At 35.2% G+C, this 25,462-nt stretch overlaps 5 protein-coding genes and 2 long non-coding RNA genes across 10 annotated transcripts in view; 3 read left to right on the forward strand and 4 right to left on the reverse strand.

Moving 5' to 3' along the window:
- Positions 1 to 13,372, forward strand: part of Atg16 (Autophagy-related 16) — a 68,036-nt gene extending 54,664 nt beyond the window's left edge. The window contains exons 9-13 of one of the 2 annotated variants that reach the window (XM_081987458.1): positions 12,196 to 12,316; positions 12,369 to 12,548; positions 12,601 to 12,685; positions 12,747 to 12,893; positions 13,033 to 13,372. In XM_081987458.1, the coding sequence (XP_081843584.1) occupies positions 12,196 to 12,316; positions 12,369 to 12,548; positions 12,601 to 12,685; positions 12,747 to 12,893; positions 13,033 to 13,156 (657 nt within the window). In that variant the 3' untranslated portion in view covers positions 13,157 to 13,372. The remainder of the gene's footprint in view (positions 1 to 12,195; positions 12,317 to 12,368; positions 12,549 to 12,600; positions 12,686 to 12,746; positions 12,894 to 13,032) is intronic. The other variant, XM_081987459.1, reaches the window with a different exon arrangement.
- Positions 8,649 to 8,953, reverse strand: LOC145734223 (uncharacterized). Its single transcript, XR_014179382.1, has 2 exons — positions 8,758 to 8,953; positions 8,649 to 8,727 (listed from the first exon to the last, which is right to left on the reverse strand). It is a non-coding gene; the product is annotated as an uncharacterized LOC145734223 (long non-coding RNA).
- On the reverse strand, positions 12,782 to 14,037 carry LOC145734222 (uncharacterized). Its single transcript, XR_014179381.1, has 3 exons — positions 13,898 to 14,037; positions 12,985 to 13,846; positions 12,782 to 12,918 (listed from the first exon to the last, which is right to left on the reverse strand). It is a non-coding gene; the product is annotated as an uncharacterized LOC145734222 (long non-coding RNA).
- On the forward strand, positions 14,012 to 16,466 carry LOC145734219 (popeye domain-containing protein 3-like). 2 transcript variants are annotated; one of them, XM_081987460.1, is made up of 8 exons: positions 14,014 to 14,153; positions 14,256 to 14,351; positions 14,772 to 14,912; positions 14,976 to 15,157; positions 15,363 to 15,494; positions 15,542 to 15,649; positions 15,706 to 15,970; positions 16,022 to 16,466. In XM_081987460.1, the coding sequence occupies exons 1-8, from the start codon at positions 14,027 to 14,029 to the stop codon at positions 16,249 to 16,251; spliced, it is 1,281 nt and encodes a 426-aa protein (XP_081843586.1). In that variant the 5' UTR covers positions 14,014 to 14,026; the 3' UTR covers positions 16,252 to 16,466. The 2 variants fall into 2 exon arrangements, with proteins under 2 accessions (XP_081843587.1, XP_081843586.1); XM_081987461.1 differs by lacking the exon at positions 14,256 to 14,351 and having other exon boundaries at positions 14,012 to 14,153.
- A 133-nt stretch (positions 16,467 to 16,599) lies between these two features.
- Positions 16,600 to 21,495, reverse strand: LOC145734216 (poly(A) RNA polymerase gld-2 homolog A-like). 2 transcript variants are annotated; one of them, XM_081987456.1, is made up of 9 exons: positions 21,318 to 21,493; positions 20,920 to 21,260; positions 20,666 to 20,870; positions 20,460 to 20,612; positions 19,695 to 19,872; positions 19,472 to 19,640; positions 18,561 to 18,833; positions 18,358 to 18,513; positions 16,600 to 18,309 (listed from the first exon to the last, which is right to left on the reverse strand). In XM_081987456.1, exons 2-9 carry the CDS (start codon positions 21,209 to 21,211, stop codon positions 18,008 to 18,010), a joined length of 1,728 nt encoding a protein of 575 aa, XP_081843582.1. In that variant the 5' UTR covers positions 21,212 to 21,260; positions 21,318 to 21,493; the 3' UTR covers positions 16,600 to 18,007. The 2 variants fall into 2 exon arrangements, with proteins under 2 accessions (XP_081843582.1, XP_081843583.1); XM_081987457.1 differs by lacking the exon at positions 20,460 to 20,612 and having other exon boundaries at positions 21,318 to 21,495.
- Positions 21,496 to 21,867: 372 nt separating this feature from the next.
- Positions 21,868 to 22,697, reverse strand: LOC145734221 (protein SPMIP1). Its single transcript, XM_081987464.1, has 3 exons — positions 22,437 to 22,697; positions 22,186 to 22,385; positions 21,868 to 22,135 (listed from the first exon to the last, which is right to left on the reverse strand). The coding sequence occupies exons 1-3, from the start codon at positions 22,605 to 22,607 to the stop codon at positions 21,937 to 21,939; spliced, it is 570 nt and encodes a 189-aa protein (XP_081843590.1). The 5' UTR covers positions 22,608 to 22,697; the 3' UTR covers positions 21,868 to 21,936.
- Positions 22,698 to 22,978: 281 nt separating this feature from the next.
- Positions 22,979 to 24,698, forward strand: LOC145734220 (uncharacterized). Its single transcript, XM_081987463.1, has 5 exons — positions 22,979 to 23,174; positions 23,789 to 23,939; positions 23,997 to 24,137; positions 24,186 to 24,434; positions 24,487 to 24,698. Exons 1-5 carry the CDS (start codon positions 23,059 to 23,061, stop codon positions 24,586 to 24,588), a joined length of 759 nt encoding a protein of 252 aa, XP_081843589.1. The 5' UTR covers positions 22,979 to 23,058; the 3' UTR covers positions 24,589 to 24,698.
- Positions 24,699 to 25,462: the final 764 nt, after the last annotated feature.

Genomic DNA, 25,462 nt, shown 5'->3' on the forward strand with positions numbered 1-25,462 from the left:
TCGTAATGACTGCGCGCCAACAACAGTTACCGAGGAAATTTTGACAATGCTATAATAGCAGTCCCTGGTGATGGCAGAAAAAAAACGAAACATAGTACCGTTATAGGGTCTTTGTATGAGTGTAATAATTGACTTTGAACATGTTGCACCAACGTATTTTAGTTTGAATTCATATCAGGCGTTCTGTATTTGTATTCACTAGGTTCTTTTGTTTTAGCATTAAACTTTTGTCCTTTATCTATGCACCACAATTCTTGTAAAGTCGTCAAATGTAGACGGTTTGAATTATTGCGGAAATGTACACAAAAAATGTTGTTAGTGTTCTTTGTTAGCTTATTAGTCCTAATGAATCTCAGATCGTCAATGAGTTATTTCAAATATTTTAATAATTTTTCTGACACCATATGTTAGCCCATGTAACACTTCCTGGATCACTGACGGGATTAACATAACGCCCGTTTGCGTGGTAAAAGCAACATGGCCATATATTTTTACCCGCAAGTAATCGAGTGTATTATCATTAGTCGGGTAATCTATTATGCAAATTTGTTGGCCGTTTGTTGTTCCATTTAAGTGATGCGAGAAGGCCTTCTGCATTGTGAACCTGTAATTTGCTCGCCACTGATAATATGTCATCCGCCTAAATTTTCATCTCCACCCTCGCAAACGATCACTGTTTGTAGTATGTTGATAAAGCTACTTTTTTTGACCAATCACAAACTACCAACTGTGCTGTGATTTAGGCAAATGCTGCTACCATTAATGGGTTAATTATTATGGCTGCCAGTTTTTTTTTTATTTTGGTTCCTATCAAATAACACTATTAAAAGCATTCTATAGGCACTTTAATTTAAAAAGAGCAATTTTACATCGTCAGCATCGCATCGTAAACATCACCGGTTATTAATTTGTTAACATCATATCTTTCATCTGAAATATGCGGCATGAATTATTTCCACGTCCAAGATGTTGTCCATTTAATCAGCCAGGTCCGGAATTTACGATTGTCCAAAAGCGCATAAAATCTGACAGGGACGACCATTATAATAATTTTCTAATGCTAATTCGTTTACTTATTGTGAAGAATGTGTTCAGTTTGGTTAAGAAACTTCTAAATGACAAAATGGTTACAGATAGAGGAAGATGATCATGTGCTATTTTTCTGGAGAAAATATTGGAGTAGAAAGTGACATTTTGGGTTTGTTTACTAACATCTTTCCAAACAACATCGCAATTTGCAAAAAAGTCACTTTTCAATTTATAAATATCCAAAAAAACTGAACAAAATAATCAATTCTGTTGTCATCTTTTACACTTCACTAATCACTTAGAAAAAAAACGAAAACAATGTAATAAACCAAAAGAAGAGCTAACCGAACACATTTATAATTCGAGTAATATCAAGTGTGGTTTTCGAGATATTTTGTCATTTTTTTTGTTTATCAGCTCTACTTCCTGTCGTTCATCAACAACAACTACAAGATCCAGGGACGTCATCATTGATTAATTATTCAGCATGGGGCGGGCGCTTATTACATATCAAATTTCTAATTTTCCATCTTAATGAAGAGCGCGCGAGTGAGAGAAAATAAGAATCATCCAAACTGATAAAACCTTTTCATCAAAATTGGCCATTCATCAAATACCCGTGCATGGTTGATTATACCTAGGCGCTTTGCGCTTGAGTGAGATGATTGCAGCTCGCCTTATTGACCAGATCTCAACTATTAATCTCGAGGATATTTTTAGACACCCGATAATTATTAGACGTGTATTATTTGTTTCCCACTTGACTATTTGACTTCAGGTGTTTGAAAGAGAAGATTAACGTGGCGGATAATCAATTAACGAGAGTGTCACTCGAGAATTGAATGATACTTCTGGCGAATAATCTTGGCTCTGCCGATTTCATGATAATTCAAATTTTGTTTTAGAAGAGTGTATCGACTTACAAATCACCAGCTGCGAACGTTTAACAATTAATTTTTTTGCTCGATGTTGGAATTTATATTATGCTGCAGGAGTATAGTCTAAAACGTCAAGAACCCAGACTTAATTGGAATTATGCAGAACGTTGCCGTAAAATATGCTTTACGATGGCGTTATTCGTGCTAATATGACAGGTAACGACCAAATGAGGAATCGTAAATTAATAAATATTTTACCCTTCAATTTTTTGTGGACTTAACGAAGTATACTTTGCATTATACACAGTATTTGATTGGTTAAAAAAGCAGCTTTCAGCTTGCTGCTTTTTTTGACCAATCAAAAACTACCACTGTTTTAGGATTATATATCTGGTATAACCTAAATTAATTAAGACAACCCAGCTCCTTTATTACCTCGTGCGTTGCAGTAGCACGGCAATAAAACAGCAGGGTGGCTGTGTTACTTTATTGTACAGCCTAATGCACGAAATTAGGCTCTTAATTTGTTGCGAACATTAAAACGGCCTGAATATCGCAAAATATTCAGAACTGGAATGTTGACGTTTTTTCTCACAACATTTTTACAGCCGGAACTTGATAAGTTCTCAAATTATTTCGGAATGGCGGTCATAAAAATGTCGCAGGACCACCGGTGCGAAAACGTTATCAGATACTAATTATCATTCTAAATCACGTGTATTTTTCGGAATTTTAATTTATTGACGGTTGTTATGTTCCGCTAGCCGAATTAAGTCTGGCTAAGTAGAATTTTTCGCACGTTTTTGGTTTCAACCTTTCTCTAAAAGCGAAAAAGAAAGGCACAACAGATGGTTATTCAATCAAATTTACATACAGCAGATGTGTGAACCGACTTTATTAGGTTAAACCCAAAATGCTACAAGATTTAGTAATTGATAATATTCACCTGAAGAAAGTAATGATTCTTCAACTCCCACTAGTAGCCATAACATTTTATTGCTCCAATCAATATCCAATTAATGCTCTTATTTACGAGTACCTTTGGTGGATGTTATTGCCCATAATAAAGTTGAAGTTGTTACTAGTAGTCATATTTTAGATTTCTTGCTTCGAACAATGTTGCCATATCGGAACCGATAATTAATCTGAGGATAAATAATCATAATTACTAACATAAACGATAATTTCGTGTAAACGTTTTCAAGTTCAGACGGTAAAATTAATTTGAAGTTTGCCGCTTAATTGACTGTTGATGTCTCTTAGATTTCAACAGTCGCGTACGGTCAAAGCGGTCCACTTACACAATAAATTTAGGCCACCCTGTATGTAATTATGGACTATTAATTTGACGTTTTATAACTTCCTTTTTGTCGTAAACTTGTTTGTATACATCATAATACTGCCACTGTTTATACTTTTAAGTGGTAGTTTAGAATAGCTTTTACGAGTTCTTAGAGTTTTTAAGGAGAAAGGTGAATTTCTCGGGCTTGTACTGGTTTGTTGATCAGGTAAAGCAATCAAAAACAACCTTAAAAGGCTCCATATTACCTACAGTAATGCACAATAATGAATATCTGCGATTGCGTTCCTAATGAATCGCGTTTCTAACAGAACAATGCGTATTTTAATAGCCTTAGGAGCAAACAAAGCCGGTATATCGGAGAATAATCGAAGATATTTCAGGAAAATGAAACTGGCAATTAAGCAAGAATGCCGCTAGATATTTGTCGTGATTGCATAATAAATTAGCTCGATGCCACTCTATAACTTCCTACAGTATTTATCAAAATGGGTGCCTATACTATAAAGGATGCACTGACCATGTGAAAGTTGCGCCATGCGAATATTGGAAGTCATCAATTTTCGTATTGATACAAACTACAATGTACGATATGGACAAAAAATTCTACTCAACCAGCTGGATTAGCTGACTTCAGGAAACGAAACGCAGAATTGACAGTAATGATGTCTATAATCACGTAAAATGGATTTGACTGTGTGATTTATGGACGACTGTAAAGTATGAGAAAACTTAAAAAGACCTAACCTAAGCAGAATTGGTGGTCGTCACAGAACTAATTGTCCATTAACACTCTGTTCTAATCAATTAGCGCGTTCAGACTGTACGGCTCGTAACGTCAATTGGACACTTACGGGTCATAAAGTATATACAAAGGCATTTCTGCCCTGTTGACCATATGTCCGTCAAAAAGTTACCAATGACTAAAAACGAATCTCTAACGGCCTCACCGCAAATATTAAATGTTAAAGCAAACGACGGATATGGCGCCCGCGTCTAGCACCTTTGTTTATTAGTGTAACGGCTTTTATACTATAGTCCAAAAGCAATTAAACTTACCACAAGAGTAATACATTTTTAGTCAGAATCTAGAACTGTTCCATAAATTATATAAAAGTTATAAAACTAAAGCTGTTTTTTAAACCACCTTATAAAATTTACTTGTTTGTATAAATTACTTTGGGGCGAAAGGTCGGTAAATAGGTTCAAATTAGGTTATGTAAAAACAGTTTTTAACGCAGTTTACCTATAAAATGATAAAAGTCCCAAAAATGTCGTTTAATCACCAGTAATCATAGTGATGTTTAGTCTAACCGTACAAGACTACTAGTTAGCATTATCAAAAACGATCCTTGATGGGAGTATAATGATTTTAACACAAATTACAATATAAAATGTGGCGTGTGAGAATTTTCAGAGGAGGATGTACATCATACGGCACTTTTATTCGTGAAATTTAGCATTTTTAACGGTAATCCACCTTAATTTCAGTTACGTAGCATAAGCAAAGATTACAGTAGAAGTCGGCGGTATATAAGTGCTATTTACTGAGATTATACTCACCTACTTATTAACGTTGTAATTCCGAGAGTCCATTAAGACTTTAGCGTAAATGTCGATATCGATATCGGCCAATTCCAAATTTGTAGCGATTGTTTGCCAATTTTCAACGTGCAGCATATCGGTTATTTCTCGAAGAGGCCATCATTAGGTCCGAATCAGAATATCTTTTGCTTTCTTCTCACGGTATATTTTACTGAATAGATTCGAATCGAATGTTTCGGCTGTATATTACTGTATTTTACTGTTATTAAATATGGTTCCTATCAAGAAGATCAGAAGCGCATTAGGTGTTTGCCTTTCGAACCAATGAAGGTGCTCTTTGTTTAACACAAGATTTAGTTATGTAAGAACGTTTGATGTCTATAAAGAATTTAATATGGCATCGGACATCGGTATGCTGCACACCAACTCGTCTATCGTATCATAACATATCAGAAGAGTGGTTACTTATGAAGATGATCAATCTAATAAGGAAAAAATCGAATGATTTAAAACTTGGTTGCAACGGAATGTCACGTTCTTGTTTTTTTTTTTTTCATTCAATTGGTCGTGGAATTTTTGTAGAAATGGATTTAGTTCTTGAGAAATATTACATTATTAATACCGAAATGATGATACTTTCAGGGTGAGTAGCAACTACCAAGAAATTCCCATAATCTCATGGTGGTTCTCAAATATAGTGTGACACTTCTATTATCAAATAAAAGGGAATTTATTGGGCGAGATTGTCAGGTCGAGACTGTTTTACATTTGAAGCGACCGCTGAAATCCATAAAGATATTCGAATCTTTAATTGACAATTCACGACGATTAGCCTGTGTTTACATTAGCAATCGGAAGACAATGTGGTTGTGTACGGTGAAATTTTTAGGGCTGTTGCCTTGGCATGGCCTATTCAATAAGTGACCAGCACGACCCGCATTAGCATAAATCGTGGCAATTCTCGAAAAAAGAAAAAACGGAAATAGAAACGCTAACTGTGTAGAAGAAACACGGCAATTCTTGCAGTGACGAAGTGCTGCTAAATCACTTTGAAGAAAAGGTATTTTGTTAATAGAGAGGTTTTAATTGGTGCTGATACGCTAGTAACAGAAATATGTTTTTCTGTTCAAAGAAGTCACGTTGTTGCCTGTGACGATTCGTTTCAGTAAAATACCACTTTGATTTAATTAACGCCTTTTTGATCCACCGTAAACAATAATAGACCATCTTGGTCGGGATGTGAGGATTAATTTTAATGAATTGTATTTTAATTGAGATTGCCACCACACGAAGATACAGCTTTCGGTGCTGTAGGGCAATCCGGACTTAACCGGTGTTTCCGACTTTAATAAACCGGGAATGGGTAATTTCAAATGGGTTATCATTTTCTCACACGGTATATGTGCGGCCTTTTTTCATCTCCGCAATTGTTGGTTCGGATTTGCATAATTTCTGAACGAGTTTCCAGCCATAATGTGGGCTTACCATTAGAATTAGCCGGTAAACTTAGACACAAAATAGCGGGAAAAATTATAGTTTACGATTCTTCTTTGATACCCATGTAATTGGTACTGGAATACGATCAAACTGTTATTTTGATTCATTACAGTCCAAATAGGCAAACATCTGTTTATCAGAAATCGCAACGATATTTGAAACTTTCAGTCGTTCTATCGATCGCTAAACATCTTAGAACTTGTGCTCGTACCTTTCTTTCCTCAACCGCAATAAAGTTTACGGAATGGATACTAATGTAGCGTGTTCTTCTATTATTCAGAAACTGTTATATTTTACCCTGTCCGTTGCCTTGTCCGTAACAATATTATGCACTGCATGCCATATAGATAGCCCGACATTCGAGAGTGTGTGAATATTAACCAAAAAAAATAATCGAATTTACGACTGTATGATTTTTAGGCACACCTTTAAAATGAAAGTGATATTAATAGTCGTAGAGAACGTTCTCACTTTTGATATTATCAGCTAAATGTGATGTGACAGTGAATAATTTCGTCTGCGCTACAAAGACAATACAATGATTAGTTTGAAGGATGTTTACCAGATAGTGATCTAAAATCCAGACGGTTTTACTTTTATAAAAAGGGATTTTCTAATTCATCATCAGAAGGTTTACTTATTTGACTTGTGCCATGTTTAATGCAGTGTGAAACTGAATGCAAAAAGGAGGGTGAAATTTCTATGATGAAACGCTCACGGCGTAACGTTACTACCGTTTCGTTTAGCGAGTATATTCAAGGATGACTGGCAAAGTCTATTCTTCCGAGTGACTATTGAAAAATTCCGTTGATAACGAAATTAAATTTTATTGAATTACCACAGTTGACCACAATTTCGAAACGGTAATTGAGCAAAAACTCGCACGTTTGCGATACCACTACGTGTTACGGTAAATAACCGCGTTAACAAAAGAATTCCTTCGGATGCTTTTAGTAACACCGTAGATTTAGTCCCGCCCGATATGATTGGCATGTCATATCTGATCGGCCTCGAGAAAAAGTTAACGAAAACGCCAAAAAACTTGGTAATATATTGGTTTCCTTTTGTCTCGGTAATAAATCTAATTTAGTTTCAATATTTTTTTCTGGAAGAAAACGATTCACTCAATTTTTCTCTACATGTTTTCACACCATAAAATTCGTATCGTATTCAAGAAAGTAATTCCATATTTCTAATGGGTTTTTAAATTAAGTGATACATAATGAATAATTTAAACGTTATCTGTCAGAACGATAATGTGCAGCATTGTTGATATAGTTTGTGATTGGTCAAGAAATTTGGTTTTTGGCTTCTAACGAGATAGATTTAAAATTAAACAATTTTTATAATATTTTTGTGGCTAAAAGCAAGCTATAGTGCTTTCATGAAGTTCAGAAGAGTGTTCACCAGTTCTGAATTCGATCTTGGCCTAAGGATTAGATTTGTAAAGTGCTATGTCTGGCTGGTATTACTGCATTGGATGAAGGGATGGCCGCTAAAGGCGTGCATTATGAACATGATTGAGGCATTCGAGATGTAAAGATTTCATGAACTGCACGAAGGACAAATGATGAAAAACCAATATACATAATACCAATTTCTACAGTTGATAATTGAGGGAAGGAGAGAGGAGTCGGCAGGAAGAGGATGTCATGGCTTCGCAACGTCAGACAGTGGACGGGACTAAAGAGAATAGAAGAACTAATCCATACAACACGGAATAGGGAAGAATGGACAAATGTGATCGCGAACATCCATTAGTGGATAGCAACAGAAGAAAAACAAAAAAAAAAAAATAAACAACCTGAAGTCTGGTATTGGCCTATTGGCACTAAATTTGTAAACAAATGTACACAGAAACCGAACACAGGGCACTTATCGCAACTACTTTATCAATACAAATGGAAATAATTAGGAATGTTCTATAAATCAAAGAAAATCTACTATCAATTAAACTTTGTTGTTTAAAATTTTAATTATTTAGTTTGTTTAATTGTAGTGTAGACTGTAAACTTGGAGTTTTTCTTCGATTTATATTTACTCCAGTGTCTTTGATTTGAGGAATGTTCTAGTCACAAAATTAATTTTGCAAGTAATCTAGTCGATTCAGAGAGGCGTTTCACAACATAGCAAATTTCCTGCCTACGTGGACTTTTTTTAGGTTTTCTGTCTTTTTCTCGCGCATGCAATTATTAATGTTTTTCTGTCAGTTACATGGTTTCCTTATGGCCAGTTTTAGTTTTAACCACACTTGTATAACATATAATATACCGTGTTTCAACACGGTTCCTGACATTGATTCATCCACCGCCCTCTGTACAAGAAAGCCTAGAATGTCACTTTTAATGGCGGCGTTAGCGGTTTTCGTTTTGTACACAAACCTATGCAGATTCAGTAGAAAATATTTATTTTTTTTATTTTTTCGTCTAGTTAATTAGAAGTTGTGAGTGAAAAATCAAAGAACGCTTCATTCCTGATCTAGATATGTATAGATATGGCTTTTTATACCCAATAAAGTCCAGCCAAAGCAAGTTTGGTTAGAACCCTTTGTTCTGGAAAGTACAACAAACTAATGTGAAAACTGCTCAATCAAAGAAAATTTGGAAATCCTTGAAGCTAGGTAAGCAAAACTGGTAAATGGGTTTTATATTATTACCAAGACCTTTCTTTTAAAATGTAAATGTGCCAATGGAACTTCTAAAAGCTGTCCTGTTTCTTCAGAGTAAACCTTTGTTGCCCTCAAAATGCAGGCGGCCTCAAAATGTAACTCACATACCTATGTATGTAAGAGGCAATAAGTTTACTGAATGAGAAAGCATATTGTACTTACCACTGAGTATTGTGTTGGAGTAAAATCATTCTAGTACAAAGCTTTCAACCACTGTTCGAGCAGGGTATTTTGGAAAGTAAAAGACTGACACATTTGGGCCTTTCACCAAATTGCTTTTACAATTTGGCAAACAACAAGTGGACGGCATATTGTAGAGGCAATAGAATTTAAGTTAAAAAACCAACAACAAATTATAGAACAAGGAAGGAACAATAACAATAGTGATAACACAATAAAATAAACACAAACTACACTTTCACTAGAACAATAAACATATAAACAACAATATATAATAGCAAACAAAAATTACTTTGGCAAGTAATCCCAAGTCTTGACTTTAAACCTTAAAAATTAATTTAATCATGGAAAAACTCAATTTCCACAATACAAACAAATGCAAACTGTCAACCACTATTTCGGCCATATTGGAATTTTTGGCATGCACCTTCTTGGCTTTCTTGTACAGAGGGCGGTGATTCATCAAATGTATCACCAAAAATGCACGGCCAGTTAAACTGTCAAACAATTTGGCATACGGCAATGTTGCCAGCTTGAAAACTGTAGTAACAATCTGCACTAGCGATCTCCTGAAACAAATTGAAATATTTTGATCAAACCTGGTTACAGCAGCCCTCTGGGCGTATAATTATTTCCTCTTCCTTCATATTACCGCCTTAATAATAGCCAAGCAATGCCGATGTGGTTCTACCACAATATTTTTCGTTCTTCTTTATTTCCTTTTGGCTGTTCTCTATACAACCTGATGGGTAATATAAATTAATTAACATAATAGTTTCGCTCATTTACCGATGCGGACGAGATTTCGACAGTCATTTTACCGGCAACATCCAGATGAGATCGTTTGGCTTAGTTGCCATATCAACAAACTGTATACACCAGTGTAGTTTTTTTTTAAACGTACTGTATTTTAATGCGTTCCCACAAGCGGCACTCAGGCAATGATAAATTTATATGCATAGTAGGAGGAAATGAAGTATGACGGTTTCTTGATTCCATTTCATGACAGAAAGCAATGATTGCTTTTAACAGATTAAACTCTCGTAATCAAGGCCGCTTGCAAATGAAAGCATTTTCTCATTTTTTTTTACTCCCTCTCTTGATTCGGTCACGTTTCGTAATCGTGCTAAGTATCGCAAAAGTCCATTCTGATCCATTAGTTTGTGATGCGGGTAATTTGTTTGGGTTGAAAATCATTAACTTTGCCTGCCAAAAATCCATCTTTGGAAATTTTACAAGCTTTACTAGAGCTGTTACTTTTTAATGATTAGCCTAAATTGATACCGTTACCCCTACACACGCAAAAAAAGAATTGGAAACTGTGAAAATTGACTTGAAAGGCTTAAAAACTATTGTCTTTTTTGTCTAAAGTCTTTAAAATTGACTTAGAAACAAACGAAGATAGGCTTAAAAGTCTTTGTAACCACTTTTCATAGTTTTCAGACAAATTGAAGGACCTTAGTCTTGAAAATTGACTTGGAAACAGTGAAAATTGACTTGAGAGGCTTAAAAATTGTCTTTGTAACCAGTTCTCATAGTTTTCAGACAAATTGAAAGACCTTAGTCTTGGAAACTGTGAAAATTGACTTGAGAGGCTTAAAAACTAAACAAAACTGTCTTTTTTGTCTAAAGTCTTGAAAATTGACTTAGAAACAATGAAAATAGACTGGAGAGGCTTAAAAATTGTCTTTGTAACCAGTTTTCAGACAAATTCAATTCAGTCCTAAAAATTGACTTAGAAACAATGAAAATAGACTGGAGAGGCTTAAAAATTGTCTTTGTAACCAGTTTTCAGACAAATTCAATTCAGTCCTAAAAATTGATTTTAGAAACAATGAAAATAGACTTGAGAGGCTTAAAAATTGTCTTTGTAACCAGTTTTCATAGTTTTCAGACAAATTCAACTCAATCCTGAAAATTGACTTAGAAACAATGACAATAGACTTGAAAAGCTTAAAAATTGTCTTTGTAACCAGTTTTCATAATTTTCAGACAAATTCAGAAGCACCTAGGGAATAATGGCTCTGATGTTTCTCATAAAACCCATGCAATGGGCGCTAACGGAGTGTCTCGAGTGTGTTATGCAAACAAAAACTGCATTAATTGTTAAACGGGTGTTCTCGAACTGACCATATGGACTTTTGAGGCCTTTTTTGACGTTTTAAGACTAGACGCAAACAGTCTAATCCTACTGATTTGGGAATTCAATATACCGCTAACATTACAGTGTATTTGATGTTGAGTAATTAGGGACAGAAATATTTATCCATCACTATCGCCATCGCGGTCTAATTTATAGTCGATACAATAAGGAAGAATGAACCAGGAATACCATTCCGAACGGATGCTTTATATTACGACTTAGTAGAACAACGTATGCAGGCTGCAAATTCTGTTCCTCAAAATTTATTTCTCTCTTGACAATAGGGCAAGAAATGCACCTTACACGGCCACATACAATGGGTGAGATAAGGATGAATAACGATATTCGCTGCTGTGAAAACATGAGAACATCGACAGCTGTGCATAGGCTCTCTCTTATTTTACTTTTAATTAAAGAGACTTCCAGGTCGCAAAAGAGATACTTACGCATACCTGGTTGGATGTATAAAGATATTATTTTTAAAGTTACGAGCCGGTACGCCCCTAACTAAACAGTACAAATCCTGTACCTGCTCCAATTAATGTAAATGGAATCCAACCAAAAATAGAGCAAAACCTCGTGTAGGGGTTTAATAACAGAATTATACCGGAAATATAAAGAGTGACCAAACACGCTTGTAACTACTGATTTATTGGTGTTTCAGCGACTATTTGCTTTACGACTTATCCAGCAGGGTAATGCTTCACATTTATATACAAATTGACTAGTTTAATTAATAGTCCATGCGACTCTATACAGCAAACTCGTGTACTCGGTTACATCTTTTGAGATAAGGCTATTACATATTTGAAGAAGACGGCAGTGCATAAGTTATAGCGGGAGATGTTTTTCTTTCGACACTGACTTTGCAACACATTACTAGCTTAGCTTTTAAAGAAACTTAAATGTTGTCCACTCTGATATCCCATTGACTCACATAACTCATTTATTCTAGCATACTTTAACGGGACATTCTGGCAAAGTGATGGCAGCCAAATTCTTGGGAGATGCCTCTAAAATCGTCACCGGAAGTCACGATCGCACTCTAAAAGTATGGGATTTAAAGAGCAGAGCCTGTAAGTGATCGTATTTAATCGGAAAAATTGCATAAACGACGTAATTTTTTAGGTATAGAAACCAAATTTGCGGGATCAAGTTGTAACGACCTGGTGACTGTGGACAATGCCGGTTCGACCATCATCAGCGGTCATTTCGATAAGAGCATCCGGTTTTGGGACTGTCGATCGGAAGTGAGTGCCAACAATATCCTTTTGAATGGGAAAGTAACGTCCTTAGATTTGGCTAGAGGTTAGTTGTCCAAAAATTTCATCTAGGAATTTTTGCCAGTAGTTTTGTATAGGAACCAAATACCTGCTAGCCTGTGTTAGGGATGATACCCTAAAACTAATCGATTTACGGATGAATCAAGTTGTAGAGTCTTTCAGGTGGGTCAAACATGTCCAGTGTCCCAAAAAAATCCTATCAAACATAAGAATCTTTTTGCAGTTGTGAAGGTTTCAAGGTTGGCTGCGATTGGTCTAGGGCAACCTTCAGTCCAGACGGCCAGTATATTGGGGTTGGATCTGCTGATGGTAGCGTCTTCATCTGGGGCGTCGCAACTGGAAAAGTCGAGTCCATTTTGAAGGAACATGGGTACATTTTAATGGTTTTTTAAACCCTGTGTACAAATAATACTTGTGGTATAAAGTGGACTTTACCACTGGTGCAGTCAAGTTACACTTACCACAATTATTAAAAACTATTACGTGTATAAGATGTATTAATAATGTAGATCAACCTCATTTGGACTGTTCTCCAGGTCAGCGATTACGGCAACAGCATGGCATCCTTACGGCAGTTTGTTAGCCAGCGTGGATCGAAGCAGGAGAGCGATAATATGGACAGGAGATATGTAAACGAGGCTTAACCACCTAAAAACATGGACCATCAGGCATTGAAACCTGCTAAAACTTGTTATTGTCTTTAAATCACGCGCTGTTACCCTCTCTATATTAAGTGATATTACCAAAATCTTTTTTGTGTTATTTGATATAATTGTTTTTATTGTATATGTATAAAGCTATCAAGAATGTATAAATTTTCTTCTTATTATAACAACATTTTTTTACAAATTGTTTCAGTTTATATTCTCCTTCACTACAACATCAATTTTTATTTTTGAAAAACCTAACCCTTAATGGTTTAACCTTGTAAATTTATCTGCTAGACATTGACTAAAAAAATTCTAATTAACAAAGTTGGTCACTGCCTACCAAAACTATAGTAACTTCAATCTACATCACTAATGAACAGGTACAACAGTCAATTACCATGATGATGGCCCGATCTAAACTTATTGTGATTTATGGCCGGCATGCAAGCTAAAAACCTAAGAAATATCTAGGACAACCATTAGTTGTTCTGTTAATGACTTACGCAACGATTATCTCCTGATTGGATCTTGTAATACCATAAAGAAGTGATGACCTCCAAGCTTGATTTATTCGCATAAATATCGAGCTTTGATTGGAAAAAATCATTATATTGTCTTGGTTAGGAGGCCGGTTAACTGTCCAAGTTGGTACTATACTTCTTCCGTAGTCCATCTACAGTTACAGCAAAAATTAATATGACTATACAACACAGTTGCCATCTACCTTCTAAAAGACCAACTATATAGTTGCCCATCCTAAAATTGCTGTATGGTATTGATCCAGTTTGAGGGTGTCGTCCTCCCTTTGCACGTTTATTTTATCCCTTTTCCAGTGTAGTAAATGTAATCAAAAATGCCTTCCCAACCAGAAAGTGGACTTCAACCTAACGAAGATCGTCCTCACATCCTCTACGTTAGTCCTGGACAGAACTTGTCCTGGCCGGAAAAGGATAGGAATATCAGTTACAACATTCCTTCAGGTAATATATGGCGTTTTATGCCTAACATTTTATTTACGCACCTTGTGTACGTGTACATACCAAACACACACTAAAAACACTTTTTTTCTAATATTACCGCAGTCTGCGATGAAATTTATTATCCGAGCGAAGGTCGTAAGTTTACCGAAGTTGTAAGGGCCATTTTTGATGTCTTTTTCTCAAATTCTACCGGAGGAGGTAATAAATTAAAAAACATCTGATTATTGATTTGAAAGACATCAAAAACACACAAAATACTTTGCATAACATGCAGTAGTTAGAATTTCATGCATTTTAAAGATTTGTTAGATTTTCCACCATTAATTACATACGTTTATTAGGTAAGAACGTTCAAAGAATATATAAAATAAGCAATTTTTGGTATAAAAATTATTCTTTTGACGTTATCTTTTTGGAAATGTGTAGTTTGGCTTTGATGTTGAACTAATTTGTAAATCTTAACATGCTTTCTAGACTCGTATTTTACTTGCTTGCTATTTCTATAGAATTTAAAAATTAAACGTTGCAATAAGTACAATTAAATTTTTCAAACTGCAAGTTCTTGTTACCGATGCATCCACTGCTTTATAAAGGTTGAAGCAATTAAGTGATTTTTAGGAACCTGGTGGCCATGGTGCGATTATTGGAAAGAACCCCAACACATCCTGTACCAACTGGCAAATGCCTGTTTCGTTTTAGCTTACTCTTCCACTTGTTCCAAAAGAGGAGTTCTATTTATGCATTGTTGGTTAATTTTGGGTAAGTAAAAGAATTACTTTCACAAGACAAGTTATATCTATCTCAAAACTAATTGATTTTTAGGTTTAATGCTGTTCTCAACTTGGGCATGGAATATTATCTGCGCTCCAGACGTTTTCACATGGAATTTTGCTTTTATGTTAATGAACATGGCTCAAGTCTTCCATATTATCTATCAATTAAGACCTGTCAAGTTTGATCCCGAATTGGAGGAAGTTTACCACAATTTGTTTGAACCATTCAAGGTCAGAATTACATTTTAATTATGCAAAAATGTTGTCAGCATTTGTGTAAATCTCAGCACAGTGGGTAGTTTGTGATTGATCAAAAAAAGAAGCTTTTCAGCTTTCTGCTTTTCTTTGACCATTCACAAACTACGAACAGAACCCAAATACTCTGAACTTATTACCATTATTAAGCCTCGAGTGTTGCACCCCTATTTTGTTATAGATGTCTAGGTTGCAATTTAAGAAAATGGTTGGTCCTGATTTTGCTCAAATTATGTCCTTGCACGCTGGAGAAGCTTATGCTGTCCAAAACTTGACCCGAACAGATCGGCTAGGGTTGTTATTGTCCGGAAAAGTACGTCCTCTGGTAACTTTTTTTCGATACTATTTTTTCCATTTTAGGTGAATGTACTCTCAGACAATCAGTTCTTACACCCCATACTTCCGTGCGAATTTTTGGATTCACCAGAATTCGAGTCCAGTCGCAGCACTGTAGACGATAAATTTAAGGTTGGTCTTAAGCATTATAAAATAGAAGAAACCCTCTAAAGAATGTGGTTTTTAAGGTGGCTATAGTAGCGGCAAGTTCTTGCCGTTACCTCTACTGGCAAAGATCAGCTTTAGAGTATCTGTTTGTTAAGGATACCTATATTGCCACTGTTTTAACCACCCTAATAGCCAGGGATATTACTACCAAACTATACGCGATGAACAGTAAAATTGTGACTGCTAAAGGATCGCACCTAGACATCCGGTTACCCAGTATCACTTCCTGTTTATCCTCTGGAGGAGAGTACAAAAGCCCTATCAGGACTAAGAAGGTCAATGGAGGTAATTTTTTGTCTCGCAGACTAAACTAGTCTTAATAATAATCATTTTTAGCTGTTTGCAACTCAACGGCCGAGTCTTTCTGCAACAAAAGTCAGAAAAATAAACAGAAACAGTACGATAAACTGAAAGAAAACTGCAACCAACCACAAAACTGTTACGTCAGTGAAATGGAGCCTTTAACTGAATTGCCTTCATCTGACGATTTAACGTCAAATGACGTGGAAAGTTGGTTGGAAACCAGCTCCAAGTATCACAGCTGTGAATTGGTTGACACCGACTGATGTTGGTTTCACAAGGGTGGGGAGTATGATGAATATGAAGGAAAATGGTCTTGTCTAGAATAGTGGCAACTCCCCATCCTGAATAAATCCAAACGCAGTATAAAATTGATAACTGTCTACATCTACGCTTTAGCTTTACTAACGTACACTGTAATTAAATGTGATATTTTACTGGAAAATGTGATCAAAATATAACAATTTATGTTTGTAGAAAATTTAGTTGTTTTCTGTCATGTGACTGACGTTTCCTAGATAAAAAAGCTGTTTTTCTTTACATACAAAAAATAAAAAAAGAAAAGCAATATATCAGAAAAATTTGCTTACTCTTTTAGGTATAAACATAGTAAATTTAAGATTTTACAAATATTTTATTGTACATCAATTATTGTTACAAATTATTATCATAAAGTGACATTATTATCAAAAGTTTTCGTTTAGGCGCTCCATGGACTTGAGTATTATAGTACTTTTTTTGGAGCACCCCGCACATTGCACACTCTCTAAAGTGTGCTTTCCCAATTTTTTAACTTAACAGATTACTTAATATAGACATTTGAATATAACTTTTACTATTTCCTAGTTTTAATACTGAAAATCATTATCAACAATAGTAGTATATAATATATTATATCAGAAATAATCACAAAAACTTGATATGTATCCGTGTAAGTATTGTAACTTCACATCACAGCTCAACTTCGATATGTTTTTGAGTTGTTTACCGAAATATTAAAGAATAGAAAATCTTGTAAATTGACATTGAAAATTACATTTTACACCTACAATAACGAAAATCACAGAAAATGTATTCTAAACTAGTCTTTTATACTGAGATCATACACATTAATGTAACATTTAGAAAATTGGTTGTTTTCAGAAAAAGGTCACAACATGTTAATTACAAAAGAGTTCTATTTTTTTGTTTCTATATGCTTTAATGCTACTTAATCTTGCTGGATTATATCCAGAAGCCAAAAACTAGGATATTGCTTATATTGTGTGAAAACCGGTTTTAACAACAGGGTGTCACAAATACGTATGTACGAGATATACAGAGATGGTTAAATTATGGCAAAATTGGGCAATTTGGAGTAATAATATGCAGTATTTTCAAAAAAATTACAATTACTTGTGGAAACTAGTTTTTATTACTTTGTTAACTTATTTTATTAGATAACTTAACGGCATATTGTTATACGCAATTTTGCCATAATTTAACTAACTCTGTACCTCTTACCGTTTTTGAAAGCCCCACACTTACACACGAACTTGTGACACCCTGTATTATTTTTTAAACTTGTCTTGGACAAGAGACAAACGCTGAAAACCTGAAACAGTGGTAAACTCTGCTAAAAAAAACCGTTAAAAAAGTTTTCTTTTTTTGTGATTCCACAAATCTCGAAAAAAACAAACTTTTTCGCCCTTCTATGATTCTAATAACCCACTTGAACCCCCTGGATATTTTTTTTACAGTAGAAACTTCATAACAGCCCTAATTTTCATAGAAATTTTGAAATTAATTTGTTTTTTATTCACCCTGTAAGACTCAATATTAGGATCAAACTTTAAATGGATTTCCATTGTTCCGCGTGTGTAACAGAACAAATATCGTTTTAGTTGTGACCAATGGTTTTTTTTAGTTTTAATTTTTTTTTTGCTTTTCCAATATTTTTTTCTTTTTTTTTTTTCCTTTTTTTACGTTTTTTTACTACCAACTAACATTTAGTGCCGCAGCTGAAAAAATATTGGCACATTATTATTGGAACGAATCTGACTTCAATGTAACCGGTAACACTTGATCCAACATTAATGTTGCTGCTAATTCTTCGTATGTTTTGGTTATAATAAGTTTGATGTGCCTGAAAGCGGCTATATCGTAGACCGAACGTGCTGTGTTGGTGAAATCAAAAGGTTCCTCAATGCATAAGTATTTCCATTGATTATAGCTGTTTTTAGGGGCTCTCACTCTTTTGCAGTCCTCGATTAAGACCGGTGCTCCTGTACGCACTGATATGGCATACTGACCAAAGTCAAAACTGCCATAATACCCAAAAAAACCTACTAGAGACAGTTAGATTTGTTTTTTTTTCTAATACAACAACTCACCAATAAACAATTCCCCAAGCGTCTGATTGTTTAGCGATTTAAAGTACTTTAATTCACTTACATCCTGATGCACGTCAGTAATGTGACTATTATCGATGTTAAAATAGTTGGGGCACAAATTGTGAAGACATGGCAGCACCGCCGGCGATACGCCACCTACAGTCACATCAACTAACAATCAACACCCTGTAATAACAACTCACATTGAAGATATTGAATCAGCATCAAGGTCCACGAATAGCTAGAAACGGTCAGGTTTTTCGCATCGTTGACCCGATTGGCCTGCGCCCATAACTTGACCATGATTACCAGAGGGCGTACGCGCCAATCGCAACGCCCGTAACTATATAATAAGTGCGTGTTGTAGATGCCCACTGAATTGTTGCAATTCAGGTCGATTTCAAAGCCGCTGGTCTCCTCGCGCAGCTTAAGAATGGGCACTTTCGCCAAAATTAGTTCAGAATGTATTACATGACCTGAAAATGACTGAAGGTGTCAGTTAATTGTGTCAGCGTCAGTACCAAGTTAACAATACTACAAACATACACTGTGTCCGTAAAGTCACGCATAAATTCTATTAAAAATTAGGGATTTGTATATGTATATGTGACCCAAAAATAAGTTACCACTGTCAACTTTATTTATTATTTTTTTTATTATTAAGTTAGGTTAGGTTAGGTTATACTTGGAATTCGATGCACAATCCAAAAATTAAATAAAAAATAGAGGTTTCCATTTGAAAAAATAAAGTTGAGAGTTGTAACTTGAATGAATTTATTATCAAAAAAATTGCAATAAAAAAATAAATATTGACGTGTCCCAGCGTTTTCCCCGAAAACAAATCCATGATTTTTTAGACAAACTTATGTAAAAGTACTTATGACATCAGTGAAACTTTACTATAATACTTACCGCCATTTGCACCGTCGAACTTCAAGGCTAGCTTAAGTTAAGCATGGTCCAGATTGTGATTGACTTTTTTTAACTGTATTCTACACAGTCTGAACCACACTTAACTTAAGCTTGGCTTATAAAGTACGACGGTGCAAATGGAGGTTAGTCCTTACTTTGTTTATTCCATAAATGTTCAACCAAAACATTATTTCCATCTTACCGTATTTCAAAAGATAATTTTTAATATGATGTAATTGGTGTACCGCATCTAGTCTATGATCCTCTGAGAAAGGTCGAAGCAATAAACACATATCTATATCACTGGAATCCAAACCAAATCCAGTCATAGTTGAACCAACAATGTATAACGCATAATGACGAACACATTTCTACAAGCAATTTCCGTACATTTTTGCATCATTACAACCAAAATTAGGACTCACTTTTATACATAAAAAGAAATCCCTCCACAATTCCACCTTTTTCTCATAAGTTTCGGTTTGCTGAACCTTTTTCGTGTAGACCCGGTATATTTCGTTGCTCAACTGATCATATAAACTACGGTTTAATAAACCTGGAGGGCTGGCAATAACTTGCAGTACTTCGGAATTTGACAACAATCTATGGGATACCAAACTATGTAGACAAATTAAAAAAAAAAACACTTTAAACTACACACAGTTAATAATTTATATTATTAATTGCAACACAGTGAGTACTTTCTGTCCCAGGAGAAGTGATGGAGTGTGGCATATTTTGTGGGTCTTGAGCGTTTTTTTCCGGTGATTTAATAAACTTTGCTTTTGTTGAGCCAGACATATTTTTTTAGTGCCGTTGTAGAGCAAATAAAAAAAAAACTTTTTTGTGTTACCCACAAATTAAGGAAAAGTTCATGGTGTTCAACTAGGAAGGGCAATTATTACGTCACTGCTACTAGCCCTGGGAAGGACTTTACTTTGTGATTGCTCAAACAAAAAACAGCTTGCTGTTTTGTCAGTTGGCTGCCTTTTGTTGAGTAATTAGTAATTACAAAGTATCAACAGTCTGAACTCTATAAAAGAAGCAAGCAAGCAAGTCACATTTGCACAACACACAAAATGTGGTGCAGACAAACTTTTGTCACACTGTATAGCAAAAATCTAGATAATTTCGACCTCAAAAGCTTTGCACTGAATTTTAATAATCACTTTTAACAACAAAACTCTAACCTATATGTGAGACCATGCAGCCTACGTGCTATAGGGTCTAAACCTCGGTCAAAACCATCCAATTTTCTCAAACAACTCTTCAGTTTCCTGTGCTGCTCTTTCTCTTTGTGATTGTCTTGTGACAAGACCATAGCAGAATTCTGATAGCCAGATCTTCAACATCAGATCAATTTCACTAATTAAATCATTTTCCTGTACATACTTACCTATTCTTGCATTGTACATAACTGGTGCTTCTATTATTGCCTCTCATGTTGCTTGTTTGTCGAGTTGTTTGTACATATTTTAACTGGCCAATTGGGTAATAATTGAAATTTTCATGGAAATTCAACATGTCTTCTGTTACTTGTGAGAAACACCCAAACATCACAGACTGGTTGTTGTACTGTGTTAAATGTGATTGACTCATATCTATTATAAAGCATTAGAACATGGTTAAAGGGTTGTAGTATACTTTTACCTTCATCAGCTTCATTTAAGGACATTTGTGACCCATTGTACTTTATTGCAGGAATATCATCTTCATATGGTGATATTGGACGATAAAATGAACAAATTTTTTTATCCCCTTGTTTAATATACTTATTGTCTTCTGTTTTCGACACAATATCCGACATTGAACTGCTTCTATGTTCATTTTTTAATTTACTATGTTCAACATGCTGTACTTTTGAATACCCTAAGTTATTACCAGATTTCTGTTCATTTTTAAATTTCTTTCTGCTTTCTGGGTGTGCAACAGTTCGGTCCATAGTATCTTGCGGGCTCGCAATTCAAAAATACCCCGAAATGTCTTTAGATCTGAACGTTAAATTAATTTAAATGGCAAATTTAAAGACTACTTAACATTTTATTTACCTGGCCCGAAATTTTGTAGTCAATGAGTGCCGATCGAGTTTCAGCACTTTACACGGTAATCGCACAAAAACTGAAGGCATTTTTATATCGGAATTTCAAACTACATGGCAATTTTATTGATAAAAAACACTTTAAAGTGCTTTAGTTAGAACAAAATAAACATTTTTTTTCGGTGGTGTGTTTAGAGTTGGTTGTCAGTATGTCAGTAGAATCAGGTGATACATTCGTTTCTACACTGGCCCATGTTGTTGCGAGTTATCACGTGATGCTTTAACTAATAGACCTAAAATCTGTCACGTGGGGCGTGCTGATCGGTGAATCAATACTAAAATGAGGTTAAAAGCATCGTGTAACCATTAAAATATACAATAGATCTGTATTTTTGGTGTTAAAATAATGAAATCTAAAATAATTAAGTTTAGTTTCATTTATGTTTTTATTCAGTTTGATTGTATTAGTTACAAATATTGATGTGTATGGTTTTTGACATTTTGACCTCTACCAAGGAAATTTTTGGGGTGCGTTCCGAAACAAATTAAACAAACTTGGGTTCAAAATAATTGTTCAATATATTTTTAATAGTAAATAGACTACGGCTACGCCACCAAAGATCATATTTTCAATGACAAGTATTACAAAATGTAGGATTAATGTGTGCTGGTTCATTGTACCAGTCTGGATCTCTATGAACACCACATCGTCTATAAAACGAGTCCTTGATGATTTGCTGTCTACCAAAACCAGTTTTCGGGATATTTCTGGTTTCGTGAAACAAATGCCAGCCGTATTCCCAGCTCGAACATTCAGGAAAATAAAATCTACAAAAAAGAAACATTGTTATACGATAAAAATTTGTTTGCTCTTATACCGATCTTCTGGCAATTCTTTCACTCTTTTGCTCAAATAATTAGTTCTGCCGTCCTTGTTAGTTCCAGTGTACAAAAGTTTTCTAACTGACGGATCTATTGGTTTCATCACGTCCTGGAGAGCACCATCAAATTCGGGTACCACGTCCGGGACTTTGATTCTAGGTTGCCTTCTCATATTTCGGAAAGCTGATACTCGATCCTGATACAAAACATATTATGCCATATTTGTTGATTTATGGTTGTTTCGTACTTGTTTTAATCCTTCGACGGCACTTTTTGGTACTGTTCTGGTAGGATCCTTATTGGCTATTTCGTTCAGTCTGGCCTCGTTTTTCCGGAACCATGAAGATCTTAAGGCGTCTTCTTTTTTGATCATACTAATCCAGTAGTCGCCAACGGCCACTCTTTCTGCCTTAGACATTGTTGGATACTTTAAAATTTAGTCGGTACAAGAAGACTAATCTGGCTAATAATTTGATTTAAAAAAATGCATGACATGCATGATAGTTCGTAGTTTGTGATTGGTCAAAAAAAGCAGGAAGCTGAAAGCTGTTTTTTGACCAATCACAAATTTCCGCCTGTATTGAGGCGCAAAATGTGTATATGTCCAGCTATTGGCCATTACCCTTAAAATGTCAATGTCACGTGAGCATTCAACCAATAAAAGCCAGCAATTTCCAATTTTCAGTTGGCAACCAGTTTGAAATTGCCTCTTCGAACAGACCTGTAGACTTTGCGCCAACATTGCAGTGCTAGATGGCGTTTAATGTTTTTTGTCATAATTAAAATATTTTTCAGTTGTTACTTTTGGTTATATTGCCTTGTCACAAAAATATTTTTTTTTAAATAAAATTTTCGTAAAATTCAACAACATGGTGAAGTTTAAAGAGCCTGAAAATAAGGACCTGCAACGTAAAAAGGAGGCGGAATTGAGCCAATTACACAAAAAGGTCGTCAGATGGTGGGAGAAGGAAAGCATCCAATATGCGTAAGTATTTTGCTAAAGAAAAGAACCGCTATTAAACAAAAATGGCGCTAATGACGAAACTTTTCATTATACTCAGCCATCATGTCCGGGATTAGTTTAGTTTGCTTTTGATGCAAAGTTTTAAACAAAGTTCGAAAAGAATAAAATGGTTTTGTAGTTAAAAGAGTGAAAACCTGGATTTTGTTATAAAATTTTAATAAAATGAGTTTTTTTCAAAAAAAAAGGAGATATTACAAGATTGAACGAAGGAAAGTTACACCATCAGGAAGACTCCATCCAACTGGTTTTCCATATTTCGTAATTAATTAAACCATCCATTATCTTCCTAATGTTATAGAAACGTTTACAACCCCACGACACCTTAAATCATGGAACTGACCTGATTTGGCTTGACCTGGTTAAGGCAAAATATGAACGTGATTAGATAATTTTTCCTATTAAAACCTTTTAACAAACTTTGCATACAGTCCGGTCCTGGGGGTAATTTTAAGAACGGCGCCCATAAAGTGGCGGAGCTCGTCACCACTAAAGCATGTTGTGCCCTTCGCGATATCACTTCAAGTCACGCTTCCATATCCTTCAAATCTTTAGTAAGGTGAATAACATTTTTGTAGATTTAACATACAACAAGTTAGAGCAAAAATTGAAAAATTGATGGGGACCAACTATGTGAGACTGACGGATCGGGATTACATGCAAAAATTACAAGAACGCATCTTGGAGGATTACGAGGATCAAATGAACAAAAGGATCAGAATGCGTGAAGTACTATTACTAAACACACTAGATAACAGCACAGTTTAAACTTTAATTTGTTGTCAGGAAGACGAAATGGAACGAGTAAAAAATTTAGTGTTGAATGGAAAAATCCCTCTGGATCAAGCTCCTCCAGAAATGGAACGACATCCCATTATGTTGATTGAGAAGCATTGTAATCGGCTGATTGCTGAACGAAGGGCTAAGGTAAGGGCATACAGTGAAAAGAGTGTTTATTAAAGTTTGTTTTTGCAGATTAAAATTTACAAAGTGAAAATTCCTACTTACCTATATTGGGACGACACTCCTGATCCACCTTCTGGACTGTCGATAGAATCGGGACACGTATTCAGAAAACAGGGAGAAAAACTGTGCCACCCTGTAGAGCGGCACCTAAAGCAAACCGAAGATGAAGACGTTGCAGCAGGTTATATGTTGCTTCAAGAAGATTACGATAAAATCAACTTTGAAAGCCCTTTGATTCGACAATTGATGAGTTGCGAGGTAAGTTTGATAGTCCATGTCGGTCAAGTTTAAAGCGAATTTTGATCAACAGAGTGTTGAAGACATGTACGAGTTGGCTGATGAAATAGTTGGAGAATTGAAGACCATAGATGATGCCAATAGGGTACAGTGCGACAACATTTCGGACACTTAGAGCATCACCTTTAAAAGCAATGAATTGAACTGGAGACTGTTTATTATTTCAGTATCAATTGCAACGAATCCCCAAATGCAGGAGAATAAATAAAAATTTACTTGAGGTAATTTGTCCCGGTGGCATATATATCTCTGTCCCTTTTCCCGGCACATATCAATAATGTATACTGTTCAGCTGGGCTGGACTCGAAGAAAACCCAAACTTCTCAATTTTTATGCAACGCCTTTTAATATTATAGTGGGCACATATCAAATTTTAATAAAGTCCACACAATGTCCAGTCTATATTCATTGATTCCTTGTACTAAACAAAAACACAAATTGTTTCTATAGTCACTAAATGGAGAAGGAGTCCTTGTATAGAGATTCAGTAATAAATTTCTATCAACATAATTTATTTAAACTGGACTGAACAATGATCATACATACAATAATTCCTCTTTTTTGTATTGTAACGCAAATGTTTGTATAGCGCCTGCAGCTGGTTTGAAGAAGGTTGAAAAGGGTTTGAAACCTAAAAATTTCTCTACCCAGCCTCGGTTAGCTAATAAAGCCTATTATTCCAAAGCATCAGAGCTGAAATTACCTTTTAAACAAATACAGGGCCAAACTAGTCTAATTCTTGTAAAGACGCCAGTCGGCAATTTCAAACACGGCCTTTTCGCAAATAATACAAGTAATTTAGCTTTCTTCTATTGACTTTAGACTGTCTTAATATTTACTTAATCAACTCTTGTTTAGACTACATTAAATTTAATTACTAGTTTTAGGATTAAAGCACACATTTTGGGAAATTTCCATGTGTATTCGACCCTCAAAGTTGACGCCCAGCAAGAGGGGGGGTTGACAAAAAAACCTGTCGGAACCCATAA

This window comes from Ips typographus, linkage group LG9 (genome assembly GCF_016097725.1).
Source record: "Ips typographus isolate SLU linkage group LG9, UJ_Ityp_2.0, whole genome shotgun sequence".
Lineage (NCBI taxonomy): Eukaryota > Metazoa > Arthropoda > Insecta > Coleoptera > Curculionidae > Ips > Ips typographus.

Bases quoted from the DNA above. Each gene is read 5' to 3' on its own strand.
- LOC145734221 (XM_081987464.1), bottom strand. From the start codon at position 22,607: ATGTCTAAGGCAGAAAGAGTGGCCGTTGGCGACTACTGGATTAGTATG. The intron at 22,386-22,436 runs GTACGAAACAAC...GTTTTGTATCAG, and splicing joins CCGTCGAAGGATTAAAACAA to GATCGAGTATCAGCTTTCCG. The intron at 22,136-22,185 runs GTATAAGAGCAA...TCTTTTTTGTAG, and splicing joins AAAGAATTGCCAGAAGATCG to ATTTTATTTTCCTGAATGTT.
- LOC145734216 (XM_081987456.1), bottom strand. From the start codon at position 21,211: ATGGACCGAACTGTTGCACACCCAGAAAGCAGAAAGAAATTTAAAAAT. The intron at 18,834-19,471 runs GTAAGATGGAAA...AGTCATTTTCAG, and splicing joins AAATTATCTTTTGAAATACG to GTCATGTAATACATTCTGAA. The intron at 18,310-18,357 runs GTGAGTTGTTGT...TGTCTCTAGTAG, and splicing joins GCTTGGGGAATTGTTTATTG to GTTTTTTTGGGTATTATGGC.
- LOC145734219 (XM_081987460.1), top strand. From the start codon at position 14,027: ATGCCTTCCCAACCAGAAAGTGGACTTCAACCTAACGAAGATCGTCCT. The intron at 14,154-14,255 runs GTAATATATGGC...ATATTACCGCAG, and splicing joins CAGTTACAACATTCCTTCAG to TCTGCGATGAAATTTATTAT. The intron at 15,650-15,705 runs GTTGGTCTTAAG...GTGGTTTTTAAG, and splicing joins CTGTAGACGATAAATTTAAG to GTGGCTATAGTAGCGGCAAG.
- LOC145734220 (XM_081987463.1), top strand. From the start codon at position 23,059: ATGGTGAAGTTTAAAGAGCCTGAAAATAAGGACCTGCAACGTAAAAAG. The intron at 23,175-23,788 runs GTAAGTATTTTG...ACATTTTTGTAG, and splicing joins AAGGAAAGCATCCAATATGC to ATTTAACATACAACAAGTTA. The intron at 23,940-23,996 runs GTACTATTACTA...ATTTGTTGTCAG, and splicing joins AAAGGATCAGAATGCGTGAA to GAAGACGAAATGGAACGAGT.